This window comes from Colias eurytheme, chromosome 6 (assembly GCF_061535395.1).
Source record: "Colias eurytheme isolate Ceu_HAF_F1 chromosome 6, ilColEury1 Martin Lab GWU primary, whole genome shotgun sequence".
In the NCBI taxonomy this organism is placed as follows: domain Eukaryota; kingdom Metazoa; phylum Arthropoda; class Insecta; order Lepidoptera; family Pieridae; genus Colias; species Colias eurytheme.
Window position 1 is genome coordinate 2215648 of NC_142985.1, and position 18922 is coordinate 2234569.

General features: G+C 34.2%; 1 protein-coding gene across 1 annotated transcript; it reads right to left on the reverse strand.

Moving 5' to 3' along the window:
- Positions 1-1294: 1294 nt before the first annotated feature.
- Positions 1295-16412, reverse strand: LOC149907487 (acyl-coenzyme A oxidase 1-like). The gene is made up of 13 exons (XM_090102480.1): positions 16258-16412; positions 15748-15907; positions 15002-15170; positions 14485-14608; positions 13802-14046; positions 13363-13523; positions 12861-13023; positions 12592-12782; positions 12169-12315; positions 3385-3493; positions 2127-2279; positions 1716-1832; positions 1295-1455 (listed from the first exon to the last, which is right to left on the reverse strand). The coding sequence occupies exons 1-13, from the start codon at positions 16406-16408 to the stop codon at positions 1312-1314; spliced, it is 2034 nt and encodes a 677-aa protein (XP_089958606.1). The 5' UTR covers positions 16409-16412; the 3' UTR covers positions 1295-1311.
- Between the last annotated feature and the right edge of the window lie 2510 nt (positions 16413-18922).

The window sequence follows — 18922 nt, forward strand, 5'->3', positions numbered from 1 at the left end:
ACACACTACACACGTAAGAAGTGAAACTTCTTTATGACCTTAAAAATGTCACGAGTATGGCGTAACGCAAAAATGTCACGCGTACGGCGTAACGCAAAAACGTTACAATAAATTTTTGTCCAACTCTGATAAGAAGTTTCACTTCAAAAAATGTGTGCGTGTAGATACTAGTAATAATACTAGTGTACACACGTAAGAAGTGAAACTTCTTTATGACCTTATTTTTCAAAAAATAATTTACTATTTGCAACTTTACAGAAATACGTCAATCACGCGTGGTAGGGATAAAAACCAGAAGGCGCGTAACGGAAAAATGTCACGCGTAACGAAAAAATGTTACACTAATTTTTTTTCCAACCCCGATAAAGAAGTTTCACTTCAATAATCTATGACGGATTAATAATTACAACAATTCCTAATTTATAGTAATAAAGGTATATGATAAACCTCCTCTTCTCTTGGTTTTATTTCAAGATAATATTTCAAACCCTCACCTTACGACCTTACACCATGATATAATAATATACATTAGAAATAGTAATTATTTGTAAATAATTATAGGTCTAATTATTTGTAAATAATAGAGTATCAACTATCAGTTCATAGCATTATTCTACGTAAACTCTTGTTATCCCGATGATTGTTGATGTGGCAATTTCATTTATAATCTGAATATCCATCGGATCACAAAATAACACGCACATCAAAGGACCTTTTATGACACCCCACATGCCGATATAAGATAAGAAAGCTTTAAGAAAGGGATCATCACTTGATTTTATCAAAAAGTACGAATAAGCAAGTATTGAGCAACAAAGGTAATACAAGAGAAAAGAGCATAGGAAAATTGAAAATTTTATCGATCATTCCTGCGCGGTGCTGCAAGTCGATGCAGCTATTTTATTTTTTTCTGGATACTATATCATCCGGACTTACTTTTTAATATTATATGAATCAAAGCCGCGGCAAAAAAAAAAAATAATGAAGATTTTTCTCCATACAAAAAAAACTCAATTTTTTTTTTCTCAAAAACTATACGCCTAGGGGACTTTTACCATTGGAAAAAGTTGATAGGTGTTCAAATATCTGTCTTGAAAAAAAAAAATCAGCGCGATAGACCGACATTGAATCCTATGTCCATGAAAGCTCCTCCTTTTCAATTTTTATTCTTTTATTTAAAACAATGTAGGTATTTGAGTGTACATCAATATTATGTGCGTCTGTGTTTACTTATACTTTATGTGTGTGTTACTTACTTCGTGTAGATGGGCGTAGAAATAATATACAAAAAAAGTTAATTGCTATGTTTATTCATAATTTTCCTTGCATTAAAGGTTTCAGGTACTTGTGGAAGCTATCATTAACAGGAGTAGCGTTAAGTGGACACTTCATTGCTTCTGCCATAAGTCGTTCGTATGCGTTACCGTCATAGGAACCTAGTGTTGAACGTAAGATCTGAAAAAAAAAGGACTTTTTCGTAGTTAATCAAATAAATTTTAAATTTCGTAATAATTATAATTTTGTAAATGCAATCGATGTTTCGAGTTCGAGAAATTCTACTAAATTTGAGGAATGAAAGAATTATGAGGTCAACGAGGTAAAAATCTTGTTATAGTAACTAAAAAGCTGCTGAGTTCAAAAAATGTCAGCTTTAACCTGTTCAATTATTTAAAACAGTAGGTTATGGTACATTAAAGGTAAAAGTTAAAGATAACCTCATCCCTAATATCGAACGCGTCCACGAGTCCCACAGCGTTGCGGCGCAGCTTGCTGAGCGTGAGCTCGTACCAGCCCTGCAGCTGCTCGATGTCGCGCTCCGATATCGACGTGAACTGCAAGTAAAAGTATTAATACAAAACATCTTTTAGCGTTAAACGATAGACAAGGACAGTAGATCAGGACAAGTTTAAATCTCTGTAAGTACTAAAGTTAAACCATGACTTAATAGTGTGGGTTTGAGCCCGATCTATTTAAGTTTTTGTAATAAAAAGGATAGTGCACGCCAAAATTAATCACAATAACAACATAAACAATGAGAAAACTACACTAGGTCCTTCGCGTTGAGGTGATCATTATTACAAGTATAAATATCTTATTGTACGTGGTATGGTATGGTATTGACTCACCCTTAACAAGTCGCCAATCCTCTCCAGTGCCCAGTACAGCACGTACAGGTCCACGAGCTGCAGCAGCACCAGCCGCAGCTCCGCCGACACGGTCTTGGCCAGCTGCTCCGTCTCTTTGTAGTATGTGGCCAGGATTAAAGCACGGCAATGTGCCTGTGATATAAGTAACATAGATAATGGTAAACTGAAATACCTAAATTACAGAAAAAAAAGACGGGTTGCACTCCGGGAGTGCCGGCAGAAGTGAAAACTTGATTATTAACGTTGAGCATGTTTAATATCCATCCGTCTTACGCTTTTTCGATCACGCCACGTGTCCTGACGCGAGTTTAAGATTTTATAAACAACGCCGCTAAAGAAGTTTTCACTTCAAAAAGTTCAGAAATTTTTTATATATTAGTATCAGTTTGGATTTTATGCTAGGTTAAATACATTATCAGTTACGATTTATCCATCGTAAATCCATTATAATATCAAAACATAAAATAATATTTACAAAAACGAACTTCGCCTTAGGGCTTCACCGTGTCGTGACGACAGATAATCGTGTAGTTTTAAGTGTCGTGGCTTATATGTTTAAATGGAGGTGTTCACATTTAGAACGACACAATTTACTGTCGTCTACGACAGTTTTTGCAGTGACGACACTTTGTCGTGACAGTGGGAACGGCAAGCACGACAGTCGTAAAACGATAAAAAATCGTGGACGGCAACTCTATGACGTCCATTGAACTCAGGAGAGTAAACGCACTAGTAATCACCAAGCGAACGCAGAGGCGACTAGATTTGTAGCTTGCTGATGATGTGTAAACGACAAAGCGACTGCCAGGAAACGATAAAATGTCGTCGCGATCCAATGGGAACAGCTAGATACGACATTCGCTAAACGATAAAAAATGTTGACGACAAACAATCGTTATAATGGGAACAGGTAAAGACGACAGTCGTCGAACGATAAATTAGTCGTTACGACATAGTGGGAACGCGCCCTAAGGAATATTTCTCGATCTGAAAAAAGCATCCGATAACGTCAGCCATGCATTCTATTGCAAGAGTTAAAACGCATAGGTAATGAAACTTATAGCCAAAAAGTATGTGAAATATTTAACTTTCGCCTTTGCAATGGATATCAAATAGCTAAAAATATTTTAACATTTTTTCTCTCATTACGCTGAAATAAAATACGGAGTCCTGCATGGTTACGTCTCAGGACCGTTACTATTTGTTTATTTATATCGTGCACAATATTTATAATTACCTCAGACGCTGAAGTTAACTGAATTGATGTCATGTTCCAAGCGTCTTCATACGACATTCCCTGTTTTGTTTGTAGCTTTTTTATTTGTGCAACGCACAATGCAATTTTTCTGAAATTAGACAAAAAATTGGGTAACCTCCACTTACAGTAAAAATGAAATTACTTTTTTATAATTTTTACCACTTTAAGAGGGCGTATAAAGTCAGATAATTCTACGATTAAGCCCCGCACATTACGCGCCATGCCGCGCGCCCTCACAATACCCTCATACACCCGGCTCATCCAACGTACGTAAAGTTCATCGCACGCTAAATTATGTACACAATATTCTTCGCTCGTTCAACGCGTATTTTCGGTAGTTAGTGGGTATGTTGCCTAAAATAATTGTATAAAACAGTGAAGTTGAAATCATCACAAATTATGTAATATGTCTTTTTATTATTATTTGTTTATAATTATTAATGATAATCTATACATATTATAAAACAATAAAAAAAGTAAAAACTGTCTGTATGTAATATATAAAAAAAAAACAATATTAGGGAAACAGTATAGAGCACGAATCCGTAAAAAAAGTCTGTCGAAATAGCGAGTATAGATACTATTTTTAAATAAACATACGCAGTCGACGACACACATTCCTCCAGAACTTTATTTTGATTAATTTGGTTATAGTCCATTGAATGAGTCCCTCCAAGGGGGGTCTAGAGTGCGTGAGTTAGTAACGTAAGATGTTTCTTCGGAAACATGTCAAGAGTCCCTAGGTAATAAACATACTAAAACCCCGGGCCACTAGGAGGAGCCCCGGAGTGGGGGGAGGGGGGAAATGGGTCCATTTTTTTCATTTTTCGCTTAAATCTCAAAAACGGTACATGTTAGAGAAAAACTTTCAAGGAAAAATTGAAAGACCATAAAATTATCTACAAGTTGTACCTGAATCAGTTTTTCCTATATCCTACCGTTTCTGAGTTATACGCAGTAAAACATGATTTTGGCTCAAACAATTTCAACATCAATCGATCAAAAAATATTTCTTTCTTCCAAAAAACTCAAATGTGAAACTTGTGACCAGTACTGATAGATTGCTCTTAATTAGGTCTATAATTGGTAAAATAAACACATTCCTCCATGGAAGCCTTTAGGAGGAATCGATTGTCAAAATATTATATTAGGGCAGTTTGAGTTACTGAACTTGATCTTTTTATTTTTTTCTTCCAAAAAACTCAAAAGTGCAACTTGTGACCGGTACAGATAGATTGCTCATAATTAGGTCTATCATTGCTAAAAATACCAGATTCCACCACGGAGGCGTTTACGGGGAATTGAATTTTATCAGGGTAGTTACGATACATGAACTTTTTATTTTTTTTCTTCCAAAAAGCTCAAAAGTGCAACTTGTGACCGGTACAGATAGATTGCTCATAATTAGGTCTACAATTGATAAAAATACCAGATTCCACCATGGAGGCGTTTACGGGGAATTGAATTTTATTAGGGTAGTTAGTTAAAAAGTTCATGTATCGTAACTACCCTAATAAAATTCAATACCTCCTAAAGGCCTCCATGGTGGAATCTGGTATTTTTATCAATGATAGACCCAATTATGAGCAATCTATCTGTACCGGTCACAAGTTGCACTTATGAGTTTTTTGGAAGAAAAAAATAAAAAGATCAAGTTCAGTAACTCAAACTACCATAATATAATATTTTGACAATCGATTCCTCCTAAAGGCTTCCATGGAGGAATGTGTTTATTTTACCAATTATAGACCTAATTAAGAGCAATCTATCAGTACCGGTCACAAGTAGCACTTTTGAGTTTTTTGGGAGAAAGAAATATTTTTTGATCGATTGATGTGGAAATTGTTTGAGCCAAAATCATGTTTTACTGCGTATAACTCAGAAACGGTAGGATATAGGAAAAAATGATTCAGGTACAACTTGTAGATAATTTTATGGCCTTTCAACTTTTCCTTGAAAGTTTTTCTCTAACATGTACCGTTTTTGAGATTTAAGCGAAAAATGAAAAAATGGACCCATTTTCCCCCTCCCCCCACTCCGGGGCTCCTCCTAGTGGCCCGGGGTTTTAGTATGTTTATTACCTAGGGACTCTTGACATGTTTCCGAAGAAACATCTTACGTTACTAACTCACGCACTCTAGAACTTTTTATTCAATGGACTATTAGATTGTACGACATTTTTCGACTCAGCAATTATTCTAAAAATAAAAATAAAAATTATCCTTTATAAAATATTACAAAGTTCTTCGAAATTTACGTATTATTTTATCGAGAGCTGGTAACTTTAGCAGGTACCTTTCTGGAGTATTTTTTTCTGCGTGGCAATAGTCAGTAGACACAGGTTGAGAGTGAGGGTCCACATTTTCCAAATTTAAAATTGTTCTGTGAAATTAGTAAATTACTTTCAAACAGGGTCAATTTGATTGATTGCATTTGCAAGGCGACCGTAGGAATTAGGTACCTACATAACTAAGTATAAAAAGTGTCTTTGTAAATTGTAGGTACCCACTATGAATGTAGGTAAGGTCAGCCGAGGCAAGTGTGACATAAATTTAAATGGTACAAATTATTTTTTTAAATATTTCGTTACCGTAATAGTCCTATGCCGATATTTTAATTTTAATACATCAATTATTCATTTGTTCAATATTTTAACAATGATTTGTAATGTTCCTAGAAGTTTTGTGTGACATACGTAAGCAAAAAGAAAGGAAGGTTGGAGATTGACACACTTACCCCAGGAATGGGGCAAGTGTAACAGATAGCATTTTTAGGGTTCCGTAGCCAAAATGGCAAAAACGGAACCCTTATAGTTTCGTCATGTCCGTCTGTCCGTCTGTCCGTCTGTCCGTCTGTCACAGCCGATTTACTCGGAAACTATAAGTACTACAGTGATGAAATTTGATGGGAATATGTGTTGTATGAACCGCTACAAAAATATGACACTAAATAGTAAAAAAAAAGAATTGGGGGTGGGGCCCCCCATACATGTAACTGAGGGATGAAATTTTTTTTTTCGATGTACATACCCGTGTGGGGTATCAATGGAAAGGTCTTTTAAAATGATATAAAGTTTTCTAAAAAACATTTTTCTTAAAGTGAACGGTTTTTGAGATATCAGCTCTCAAAGTCGTAAAAAGTATGTCCCCCCCCCTCTATTTTTATAACTACGGGGTATAAAATTCTAAAAAAAATAGAGGTGATGCATGCTAATTAACTCTTTCAACGATTTTTGGTTTGATCAAAGTATCTCTTATAGTTTTTGAGATAGGTTGATTTAACTGTAATTTATTATATTTGCTGCTACGGAACCCTTTGTGCGCGAGCCCGACTCGCACTTGGCCGGTTTTTATTTGTTCCTCTGGTTATTGTTGCTGGTCTCTTACTGAAATAATGAGATATTAAATATGTCAACTTAATTTATTATCTAATTCAATAACACGATAGTCTATTCTTGCTTGCAACAGATTTATATTCTAGAAGGGGTAAGTGTGACAGATTTTTCGAGGACTAGTGATGTGACAGTATGTTACACTTCCCCCGGGAAGGTTTAAGCATAATAAAACGTAAATATGTACTTATTAGTTAAATATTATATTTAATTAAAAAAAGTAACTATTACAATTGAAGCCATTTTCTTCTCAAAATCCTCTGAAAAAACTGTTGGTCTCCCATGAGATTTCGATTTTACACCACTAACACCATTTACGTGTGAAATTATAGTTGCTCTAGGAACATTGTAAACTCTGGATGCTTTCAAAGCTGTCATATGCTGCTCCCGTACTGCTTTGACTGCTTCGCGTAGAGTTTCTTGAGAGTATTTATCAGTAGCTTTTCTTTTATAGTATCGTACCATCTAAAACAAAAAAAAATGCTTCAATTTTACTTTAAAAAAAATCGTTGTATAAATATATGCTGTCCCATCACTATCATGGTATCCTCATACAAAAGGGCTGGGGTAAGTGTGACTGTGTCACACTTTCCCATGTTAGGTTAGCGGGTGAGGTAAGTGTGTCATTGCACATATGTCAAAGAATATCAGATATTTGGGCACAGAAACATATAAAACTTCAAATACAAATCGTAATACTTTGTCGCTTACCTTTAACTCCTTAAAACAACACTCCAAAACACCAAAAATCACTAAACGCGACGTCCCAGATATCACGGACTTCAATCATAATTCGCTTTGTTTTTCAAAATGGCGTATGTCGGTAAAACAGTTGAGTATTTGCTGTGTGTCGATACAAAAATTAATGATGAATAAGTTCTTCTAACGTACGTTAGATGGCGTTAAAACAAATAAACGTGTTTAGGGCGCGTAATTTGAATTTGTTACACTAGCCCCACTGTCACACTTGCCTCGGTTGACGATATCTATAATTATCGTCGCATGAATACTCAACTCGCGGAAACGAATTAACAGAATTTACACAAATAATAATATCCAAACTCGCCTGGATAAACTTTCTCAAATGAATCTATAGTTTAGGTGGTCTGTTGCGGTTCTGCATCAGGTGTTTCAGTTTTCAAAATAAATTATTATTTTATATTTCCCGGATAATATAATAGTACCTACACAACAAAATAACTTTCATTCAAATCCGTCCAGTAGTTCCGGAGATTAGCGTGTATAAACAAACAGACAAACACAGACAGTTTTTTTTATTTACGGGATAAAACTCATCCTATGACCTTTCTCAGGTCTCAAGCTATATCTGCACCAAAATTAGAGCCCAGACATACCTACATACAGACACACATACAAAAATTCTAAAAACTATATTTATGTATAGATATGTACTACATATTACTATGTAATACAGATTATGAATATATTATATATATACATATACATATGTATATTATAAAAAAATACCTATTCAATGTAAGTACAATTTTGACTTTCGTACGAATTTGTTATACCTATGTATAGATGTTATGTATGATTATCTAATACAGATTGTAAATATAATATATATGTACTATTCACAACCGGTTTACTATATTATTATTTACTGGAGCGAACATAGGATCTGCCTATAGTAATAATAATAATATAAATCTTTCTTGACTTGATTGATTGCACCGCGACTGTAAGAATTAGGTACCACTATGAATTTTATTTACCTATCTATAGTTGCTGCTGCTATCGCGTCAATACTCAGCCCGCGGAAATTATTTTACAGAAACTAAACTTTCTCAAATAGGTAAATCAAGACTTATCTTTTTATATTATAATTATTATTTATTAATATTATAACAATACTATTATATTATACATTATATACATTATTACCTTCGACATTTAGTTATCTTTTCAATTTGAATCTTCTTTAGTTCTCGTTTCTTAAGTCTTTTCATTTTGTTGTTTACCATTTTCAACAAATCAATATTCGGCGTAATTATAAAACACGGCGCAGCAATTTTAGCGTGGTCTACTCGTCTCAACGGAGCGATAGCGTCTGATGTATGAAATAGAATTATCGACGATGAAGTATCAATACCTCCTAACTAACATTTTAGCGATTTTCGTTTTATAGCATTTTCGTACTTAAAATAGAGTAATACATAGGCCCATAAAGGTCATTTCTCTGTAAACAGTCAATTTGAGCAAATATTAAAGTGTAGCAATACCTTATAACAAAAGTTGCGTCATTTTTGATGGCAATATATTCTAACTACACCCTGAAGCGTCCGATCTATGTTTTTAAGCACGCTTTCCTTGGGCTCATTTACAGTTTATTCCTGGGTTAAGAGTTTGGCATGCTTTCAAACCAAGAAGAAAGTATTCTAACACGTGCTTCTCCATCAAACTCAACAAAACATCGAAAAATTGCCATTCTTGATGAGTTTCTTGATGCTTTTCCAAAACTACCATCGCATTATGCGCGTAAAGATACCAACAAATTGTTCGTAGAGTCAATTAAATTACTAAGCATTGTACATGTTACTGGTTTGACGAAACAGCTGCTGACCTGACGTCTAGCACTTTTGTTTCGTTTGTAATTAAACACCTGGACCTGGAAAAGCATTGTGTCAGCCAACAGCTGCCTATTATTATATTTTCTGACGGATGCACTTACCAAAATCGCAACGCAGTTATGTCGAACGCACTATTATATTTTAGTAAAAAGTATAATATTACTATAACTCAAAAGTTTTTAGAACCCAGTCACACGCAAATGGAATGCGATTCAGTTCATAGCACCATTGAACGCCAACTTATAATAATATACGGGCATTTCTCCGCAACTCGAGGTCAAGCACCTATTTTGCGTGAGAGAGGGAGGTGGGGGAAACCAGCTAAAACTGAAACCACCCGAGCACATGAAGCCAAGCAGCTTGTGAGGGCTGCCGAAGGCTTCAGGGACGGACCCGGGAGACCCCAGGTGTCTTGCCCTGTACTCCGCAACCCCCGTACATTTCATGATGACGTGGGCTGCCGTTTCCTCGGACGCCATGCATGCTCTGCATAGCGGACTGTCTGTGATCTCTAAATTAAAGAAGATGTTTGTTGAAGGGGCCGTACCCTGTGAGGGTCCCTGTTATTACACGTAGTAGCACTCTGCGTAGGTTGAGAATCGGACGTGCAAGTCTAGAGTCAAAGTTTGGTAGGGCTTCTCTGGCATGCTTGCAGTCAGATCTGCTTGAACATTCTGCTTTTTGTGCAGTTCTAGTGAGCTGGGTAATCATCAGCCGGATCCAGCTTGCAGGTAGCGGTATGATTGGAAAAGGTCCCATGACCGGTGTTTCAGATGCCCTTCTGGCTAAAATGTCAGCAGCATCGTTTCCTCATGAGTTACTGTATCCTTTTATTCATTGTAGTACTAGGGACTTTCCCAGATCACATACCCTCGTTAGGGCTAGGTGATACTAGAATTAACCCTGAAGTGATTTCATGGCTTTTGATTGCCATGAGTGCTGCTTTGCTATCCTATACTTTGCATATGATAGGATCCGAATCGAAAAGTTCCTTTTGATTATGGCTAAAGCTGCAAGTAGAAGTCCTAGGTATTCAGCCTGAAAAACTGTATTACAGGGTCCCAAGGGGTGCGAGATGTTAATGTTTAGGTCCTCAGAGAAGACCCCAGCACCCGTGCCATTTTCAGTCTTGGACCCGTCCGTGAAGATGAGTAAATCTTCGACGCTGTTGTGCTCTGACGTGTGTTCACGTAGTATCTTATATTTCTTGACTTGAACGCCAACTTAAGAACAAAGAAATTTACGTTCCAAGTGATTATGCCACTATAACCAAAGCAGCAAGAAAATCTCGTCCATATGAAGTTGAACAAATTGAAATAATGTTTTATATTAAAACCACTATCTTCGAGCATAATCACGTGTAGTGACAGGATTTTAAATCAACATTTTACTATAGTATTCATACAAAAACCTAATATTAAAATAAAAAAATGTTGTAATCTTTAGAACAATTTCTTCTAAGTATATTGGCAATAAATTGTATCTAAAAAATACGGCTTCCTGTTTAAATACAATTACAAGCAATATCTAATATCTGCATGTTTTTTTTAAAAAGCTGTGAAGTTACATTTCATAAATGATTCCATGATATCTAATATCCTTTGATAATGAACGTAAGCTAAAATAATAATTAAAAACGGTAACGAAAAAGAAATAAAACGTTTTTTTTATCTACTGAAAAATGTAGTTTTTGTAGTTAGCATATATTGACACTTCATCGTCGTTATGTTTTTAGCTCCCGGAACGTGCGATGGAAGATGATTTCTTGCGTAATTAAAAATATAGTAAGCGCCAAAAGTGTTTTATCGTGATTAAACCAAAACTAAAAGTAATTACACAAAATGCTCTGACAAATATCTTGCAAATGTTTTAATATAATTGTTTATGAAAAAAAAATCATAATAAGTATTACCATGTCCAGTAAAAAACGTAAAAGTGTGAAATTTAGAGGTAACTTCGTGAATTTTTTCTATCGAGTCAATTTCAATATTTTATGTTTTTGATCTGACAATATAATCGAAAATATCATCAAGTTTTACATATATTTTATTTTTTATATTTGGTCTTGAATATTACACGTATCAACTAAAAGTTGATTGTTGATTTGACTTTATACGCGCCCCCGTATGATTTTTTAAATATTATGTACTTTACACTTTTAATTTCTTCTTTCGTAGTTAACCTTTATTTAAAAAAATATTTGAATTCATCAAAATATCAAAACATAGAATATAGAATCCATAAGAAGCTTAGCTGTGGAATATTTTGTATGCGCTATTTATTGCACGCCTCATAAGCGAAGCGTTGAGGTGGGTACTACTGTCACTTCGCGCAAAACATCTGATTTTTGAAACTTAAAATGTCTTTATGCATTGCACTTGTAAGATAATACATACACACACATATTAAGAAAAAACACTATTTTTAACGTTCATGATATTTTTGATGTCATTTTTGTTATTTAAACTAGTTAAAAAACAGTTTAAAAAAGTTCTGTCTTGGACGTCCGTGTGTCTGTATGTGCGGATCCTTTTTCTTGTTAACACGATAGCGACCGAAATACTTTACTAATCGAGTCTTTTTTTTTCTCTTACGCTTGAGTATGCTCAGGAATAGAACCCTTTCATTTTTCAGGGTCTGATTCGATGTGGTTTAATTGTTATTAAATAAACAAAAATAATAATTAATAAATACTTATTAAAAAAAAATTATGAGGCGTGCACTTTTGGATTTTCCAAATTATTTTGAGGTTGCTATAACCAATAGGTAGAAACTCACTTGGCAGCGACAGTATGGAAGCCGTCCACAATGCCCTGGATGGTGTTATCCCAAGGCGAGCGGTGGTCAGCTGCACGTGCTATATACGCCACCGTGGGGGGCAAAATCCCACCTGTTGCCCCTTGGTGCCAGGCCTTCACTAAGTACCTGCAATTTTTTATCATAACAAATTACGCAAAAATAGAGTGCTAAGAAGAACAGTGAGACAATAATTCTAATCAGTTATATCTGAATTTGTGTTCTGCAACATAATCCTGGTTCACCTTTCATATAATTTACTATGCTGCATTCACTTGCCTCGTAGGGAAACCAGATACCTTTCAATGTTTAATGTTTTCTACTTTTATTTTTACATGCTATCTAAACCTATATTTTTTTTCACACAGATTTTTTTTTATATTTTTATAGAATCGCCATAAATACCTAGCAGTTTGTAAAAGAAGTACAGTATTCTCTCCTTCATATGTGCACGCTGCAGTCACTAAGCCGTATGTGAGCGGCAAGTTTGAAGACAGCATGTAACCGTGACCGCCGCACGCGAGCCGACACCGTTCCACACACTCTGCGGCATCAGCAGTTATTACTGCCTTCAAGCAGCATGATAGTGCATGTAGCTGCAACCAAAATATAGATTAGTTAAATATGAATCCACGTAGAATCATAAAAATATGCAATATCAAAATCTCACAAACCTCAGGCAATCTCTCGAGGTCTCCGGACTCCAGCTGAGCGGTAACATTGTTGTAAATATTCCACATCCAATCGGCGGTGAGCTTGAACGCATGCACCGACGCTATCCCCACTAATAGCTTGTGCTGTTGCGTCATGTAGTCCAAGATTTGGGATTCCGGCTCGCTAAATAAAAATATAATTTGTTTGATTTACGTAAGAATTACCCTTCCTAATCTACGATCATGTGAATATACTTTGCTCTTGATGGTCATGCATTAATTTAATAACAAAAACCAACGACTACATTTGAGATGTATTGTGTATGCATGTACCTATGTATATATAAAATCAAACATAACATGTATTTTTTCAATAGCGAGTAAACGAGTCATTACTAATTCAAGAAAAACAACCATCACCAATCTTGCTGACTGCAGAGTTGTTGTTACTGTACTTCCTTTTTAAAAATATTGAAACAACAATAGCAAAAAGATTATACTTATTGCGTCAATCAACAATTACTCAGGAATCCGCTGCGACTGTCTCCTGATAGCGGAGTATCTCACTGCTATGGTGACGGCTTTTGCAATGAAGTTGTTCAGGTCCTTGACGAGCATTACGCGGACAAACATCATGGTTCCGTACGTGAGTTTTGAGCTTGGTGCTTTTATGTAAATTCCATCCTTAAATGAGTAAAATTAATGCAACAGTTTGTCAGAAAATTTCGCATCACTACATAGTATAAAACAAAGTCGCTTTACTGTCCCTATCTCCCTTTGTATGCTTAAATCTTTAAAACTACGCAACGGATTTTGATGCGGTTTTTTCTAATAGATAGAGTGATTCAAGAGGAAGGTTTTAGTATATAATTTATTAGCTTTTAACAAAGCGGGCGAAGCCGCGGGCGGTAAGCTAGTTTTTAATATAAGAATTTTGTACAAATAGCTTGCACAGAATTTACCTCCTGAACCTTCGAATTCTTCATCAGCATATGTTCCCTGGGTATCCTCACGTTGTCAAGTCCTAGGAAACCATTATTCGTAGTGTTCATGCCTAGCTTGGCACCTATATCTCCCACCCTAATGCCAGGTAGTGGCATGTGTGTCTCTTCGTCACGTAATTGGACTATGAACGGGTGAATGCCGTGACATTTGCCCTGGGTGTACAGCTGGGCCATTACAATGCAGTAATTGGCGGTGTGACCCACTGTAATATTTTTTTTCAGATTAAATGTTGTATGTGTGATCATTTTCATAAAAAGCACATTGTATTAAAACTATGTTACAGATATTTTCGCAAAATAGCGATAGTTTTATCAGCTAGCTTTATGTGTTTATGTGAAAAGGTTTATTTTTGAATGTATCTACGTAATTGTGAGATATTTATCACTCTATTGTCCTTTTATACTGATGAAATCATTGTGAATTATATTAGTTGATAAATAATAATGTAATTTATTCAAATGAATAATTTCAGTTTACAGTAGGTACCTACTTACTTATTTTTATTATGCTACAGGAAATTACAATTTTTCAATTACATTTAAATTTAAAAACCTCAGACGATAAAACAAGAGAGACCTTCTTAAAAAGTCTATTTGAGTTTGAGTTATGAACTGGAACGGTGATTAGACTGATATCTTACATCCCCCCGGCCACCACTTGTATGCGGTGAGCGTGGGCGTGTTGAGCACGAACTCTTTGGTGCGCGGGTCGTACGTCGCCGTCGTCTCCAGACCACGGATGAAGGTGCCATGACCCAACTCCGTCTGTATTACATTTATCGAATTGTACCTAATGCTCAAAGACCAAAGTCGCTCAATGAACCAAAAAATGTCGCCATAACGCGTTGTGAGGCGTTTTCATTAGAGCAACTGAACCACAATCGATTCTAATCTTATCTATTCGTTCAAAATAGTACAAAATGTAAATGTTAAATCATGAATTATAAAAACACGTCGCTAGAGATTTTATTAACTGTTTACAATGACTAAGGTTTGATAGTCTGATACAAAAAATTCTGATAAAACTTAATTCATAAATGAACTTTGGAATGCTTAAATAAAATATATAGGTACTAAACTGAATGCTAAATCATTTTCGCACCTATCCCAGACAAAATTAAGCGTTTAACTTTTATGTTAGAGTTTTAAGTAACATACCTGGGCATAAGTACCGATAACATTCAAATTAACAGCTCTACTAATCCAGTAGGCTTGCTGTTCCACTGTCCCTTGCCCCATAAGGGTTGGTATGAACATGATATAGTGCAGGGCTAGAGGATTGCCATCGTCTACAATAGCAGTAGTTAAAGAACTTCCTAGAAGGGCACTGCAATACGAAATGTATAAAATAAAAAAAAGAACGTGCGTGCCAAGCACACGTGTCAGAAGTAAAACTTATTTGGCAAGATTCAAAGATACTAAAATCGTTGCCTTACTTCATGACGTGACGGTATTGCCATGACGATTGCGATCATGGAATTTTACTCTGAAAGCGCCTAGAAGTTTCATTTCAAAAAAATAAAAACAATAAGCACTTTCAGAAATACTACTACTACTTTTCTCTATTATTTTGCACTAAATGGAAGTTGTAGATAATATGAAAAATAATAGAATGAATAGATGATATTCGATTACTAAGGTAGTTAGCAGTCTATTCTTAGGCCGCCTTTCCATCTGCAAGAAAACTTGCGCAAGAAATGTCCGACAGTCTGTCTAATAGTAGCTTGCAAGCGTTCCGCGTTTCCACCTGCAAGTAGACAAGCAAGCTGTTGTCAGACAGACTGTCGGACATTTCTTGCGCAAGTTTTCTTGCAGATGGAAAGGCGGCCTTTTGAGTACCGAAAGTATAGTATGAAAAATATTTAGTGTTGATAAAGGGTACAAAGGTATAGTTAAAAACTTACAGATAACTATCCATTCCGGCCTTTCCTTTCTCTTGTAATTTCTTCACCAGTTTCAATATAGCACAAGATTTTTTTAAAGCTATTTCATATTTCTCCTTATAGCTCAAATACATCGCCGGCACAGATTCATTGTGGATGCCTTCTTGGAATACCATTTCCTCTACGAATGTGAAAAAATAATAATTTTTTTTCGATAAATCCGTCTCTTTTTCGAACTTTTGAATAGTTAATACATTAAATGGATGCATAAGTTAACTATGTAAAACAGTTTTAAAGTGGAAGTTTAGGTGAGGAACTAGAAGAAGTAGTGACATGTGATGTTTTTTTTTAAATAAAAAAAATAAATAAATAAAGTTTTCCTTTAAAATATATGTACATAATATTAAGGTACTGTCTTTTGGAACGTAGGACTTATTTATATTTAGGTTTAAAAATATTTTAAGGTCTAAAAATTTTCCAAAATATTAACAAAGCTAAATAATTAATTGCACAATTAAAACTATTATCTACCTCGCTGTTTTCTTTCCTCTGTTTTTTGAGGACCACCATCTAATAAATTGGTCAATTCTTTAACATTGAACGTGCAATTATCCCGCTCTCTCTGCAAATCTGGATTTATTTTACTGGCCGACATTTTCATCGGTACCACACAACTATACATAATAAATTTTAGGAAACAACTAAACTCAAAACATTCAAACAACGCAAATGCAAATTACAGTTAATGATGCTAGTGTTAACTTAATTAAAATAAATTTAAAAGCATATACTTAATTAAAACTGCAATAAAGACTATTTGACCTAAGAACACTGGGAAAATGTTAATAAGCACTCCTTTTTTCTTTTCCTTTATTTATATTAGCACACGACAAGTATTAGGTACCTATTACAATAGACTTTCAACTGTTTCAGAAGCTGAATAATAAGAAAAAAGTTGTTTTAATTATTTATATAATATACAGATAATTATGTACAAATTGTTATGTTATACTTTGTACTATTACTTCTCGATGGCACTGTATAATTAGACAATAAGATTTGTAACGATAATCAATATTTAAATATCGGTAATTACTTTCGTAATCGTATCTTTCTTATATATAAAAATGAATCGCAAAATGTGTTGGTAAGCGCATAACTCGAGAACGGCTGAACCGATTTCGATAATTCCTTTTTTATTATATTCCTTGAAGTACGAGGATGGTTTTTACGTAGAGAAAACGTAAATATGTACCACGGGCGAAGCCGGGGCGGACCGCTAGTTTCTAATAAAAATTGCATAGTAATTTTAAAGACAAATTTCTTCGTACGTTATATTGACGTACCTACTATTATTACTGTACACAACATTGTATTAATTCGCCTATGATTATGTAGCATAAACATTAATGTACTAGCATAAATTTAAATAATATAAATAGGTCTATTAGCAAAACTTACCAAAAGTAAATGTCTGAGCCAGCTGGTAAATCTAATTTAAATTCAATCTTATTGGCATGTATTACAGTTTTAATTAGAAAGACCAAACGCTAACAGCCGTACAAATAAAAACTTGCTTATTCAAACCTTATGCAATGCATAGATATGATAAGAATAAATAAAGAATAAGGATGTCATAATTTCTTACAAATAAATTTGGAATAACGTCGATGTATCTATGCTCACGCTATGCAATAGGCGCGAAGCGGCAACGTCGCAATTCATTCACAAAATTATGAAAAACATTGAAATTGTCTACGGTTAAGCCTTGGTGCTGTCATTTTGCTGACGCTCGTTTGACTTCGTCGAATTTGTTGTGAAGTTTCATCATACGATGTTCTGTTTATTTATTTTTTAAATATTTATTGGAAATAATTTAAATATATCATTAAATATGCAAGCAAATGATAGATAACGCTATCAAATATCTGGAGAACAGAAGATAAACCCACCTTGAGATAGAGAGTTGCCAAATAACTGGTACTCAAAACATACAACTCCAGGCTTAGAAGATTTATATTTTCAACGAAAGTGTATATTATTGTGATAAGTTTAGAAATAAGTTTTATGTATGTATGGTTTGGCGCATGTTGTAAATAAATAAATCATTATAAATATCAAAAGGGTTTTTCATAATTTCGTATATTTTGACATTTCATACAAAATTTTCCATTTCAATAGGTACGTAATGAAATTATTAATTTGCTCAACTTTTTCTACTTCTCGTATACTCTCATTGCTATTATCTCAAATTTAGATTGAAAATTGCTTCTAAAACTTGTAAAACACAGCACAATGTACTAAAAGATATGTTATAACTCGGTTATGTCAGACTTATACTAGGGTGGTAGCCGTAATAAGGTCGGAATAGCATTAGTATGAATACTTATTACGAAGTTATACTAGGTTTGATTTATTACGTGTTTATTTGTATGATTTTTCCTTATTCTTAGTTTATTCTTTGCATAAAATGTTATAACTCGTTTATTTGTACGGCTGTAAATGTTTAAATTCTGTAAAAATCCTTTGCTAAATGATCCAACCTTATAGGATAATAAGTTATATTGATACGTAGGAATGAGGAATAAAAGACTTTTCTAACAAAATATAAAATTTATTATACATATAAAAGTTTATTTAATCTCTATATTATTACAATCTCCATACTTGTAATACTATACGACACCACTTCATGGAATGTATAACCGCCACCTTACACTATGACATCTTAAGATATTTTTTTATAGTATAAAATGATAATTTCTTATAAGTACAGGCTAATCCACACCAAATCAATACTTTTATAAAATATTGATCACATAAAAATAACTACTTGTAAATATAAATAAAAATTTTAAATTTGTTATATTATCAAACTTATAAGTATATATTTTGAGCACGTTTTTTTTTTAATATAGAAAATTGTATTTGTTTATCTTGTTCATAAAATATGATAAAAGTAAACTTTATTAATTTGCACAAACCCGGTTTTACTACTTTTTAAGATACATAAGTCTTGTTTTAATATTTTAGGAATTAAAATCAGTCCTAAGAAGATTTTTTCTTGGATTTTTGGTATACTAAATACAGGTTTTTTTATTTTTTTAAATTTTTATCACATAAGTAAAAACCAATCACAATAGTAACATTTTCAAACATCAAATTAACTTTTTCGCAAAAAAAAATTATAGTTTAG

Coding starts and splice junctions, on each gene's coding strand:
- LOC149907487 (XM_090102480.1), bottom strand. CDS start 16,408: ATGTATAGTTGTGTGGTACCGATGAAAATGTCGGCCAGTAAAATAAAT. Junction 14,047..14,484: donor CAAGTGGTGGCCGGGGGGAT/GTAAGATATCAG, acceptor AAAATATTACAG/TGGGTCACACCGCCAATTAC. Junction 13,524..13,801: donor AGAATTCGAAGGTTCAGGAG/GTAAATTCTGTG, acceptor TACTCATTTAAG/GATGGAATTTACATAAAAGC.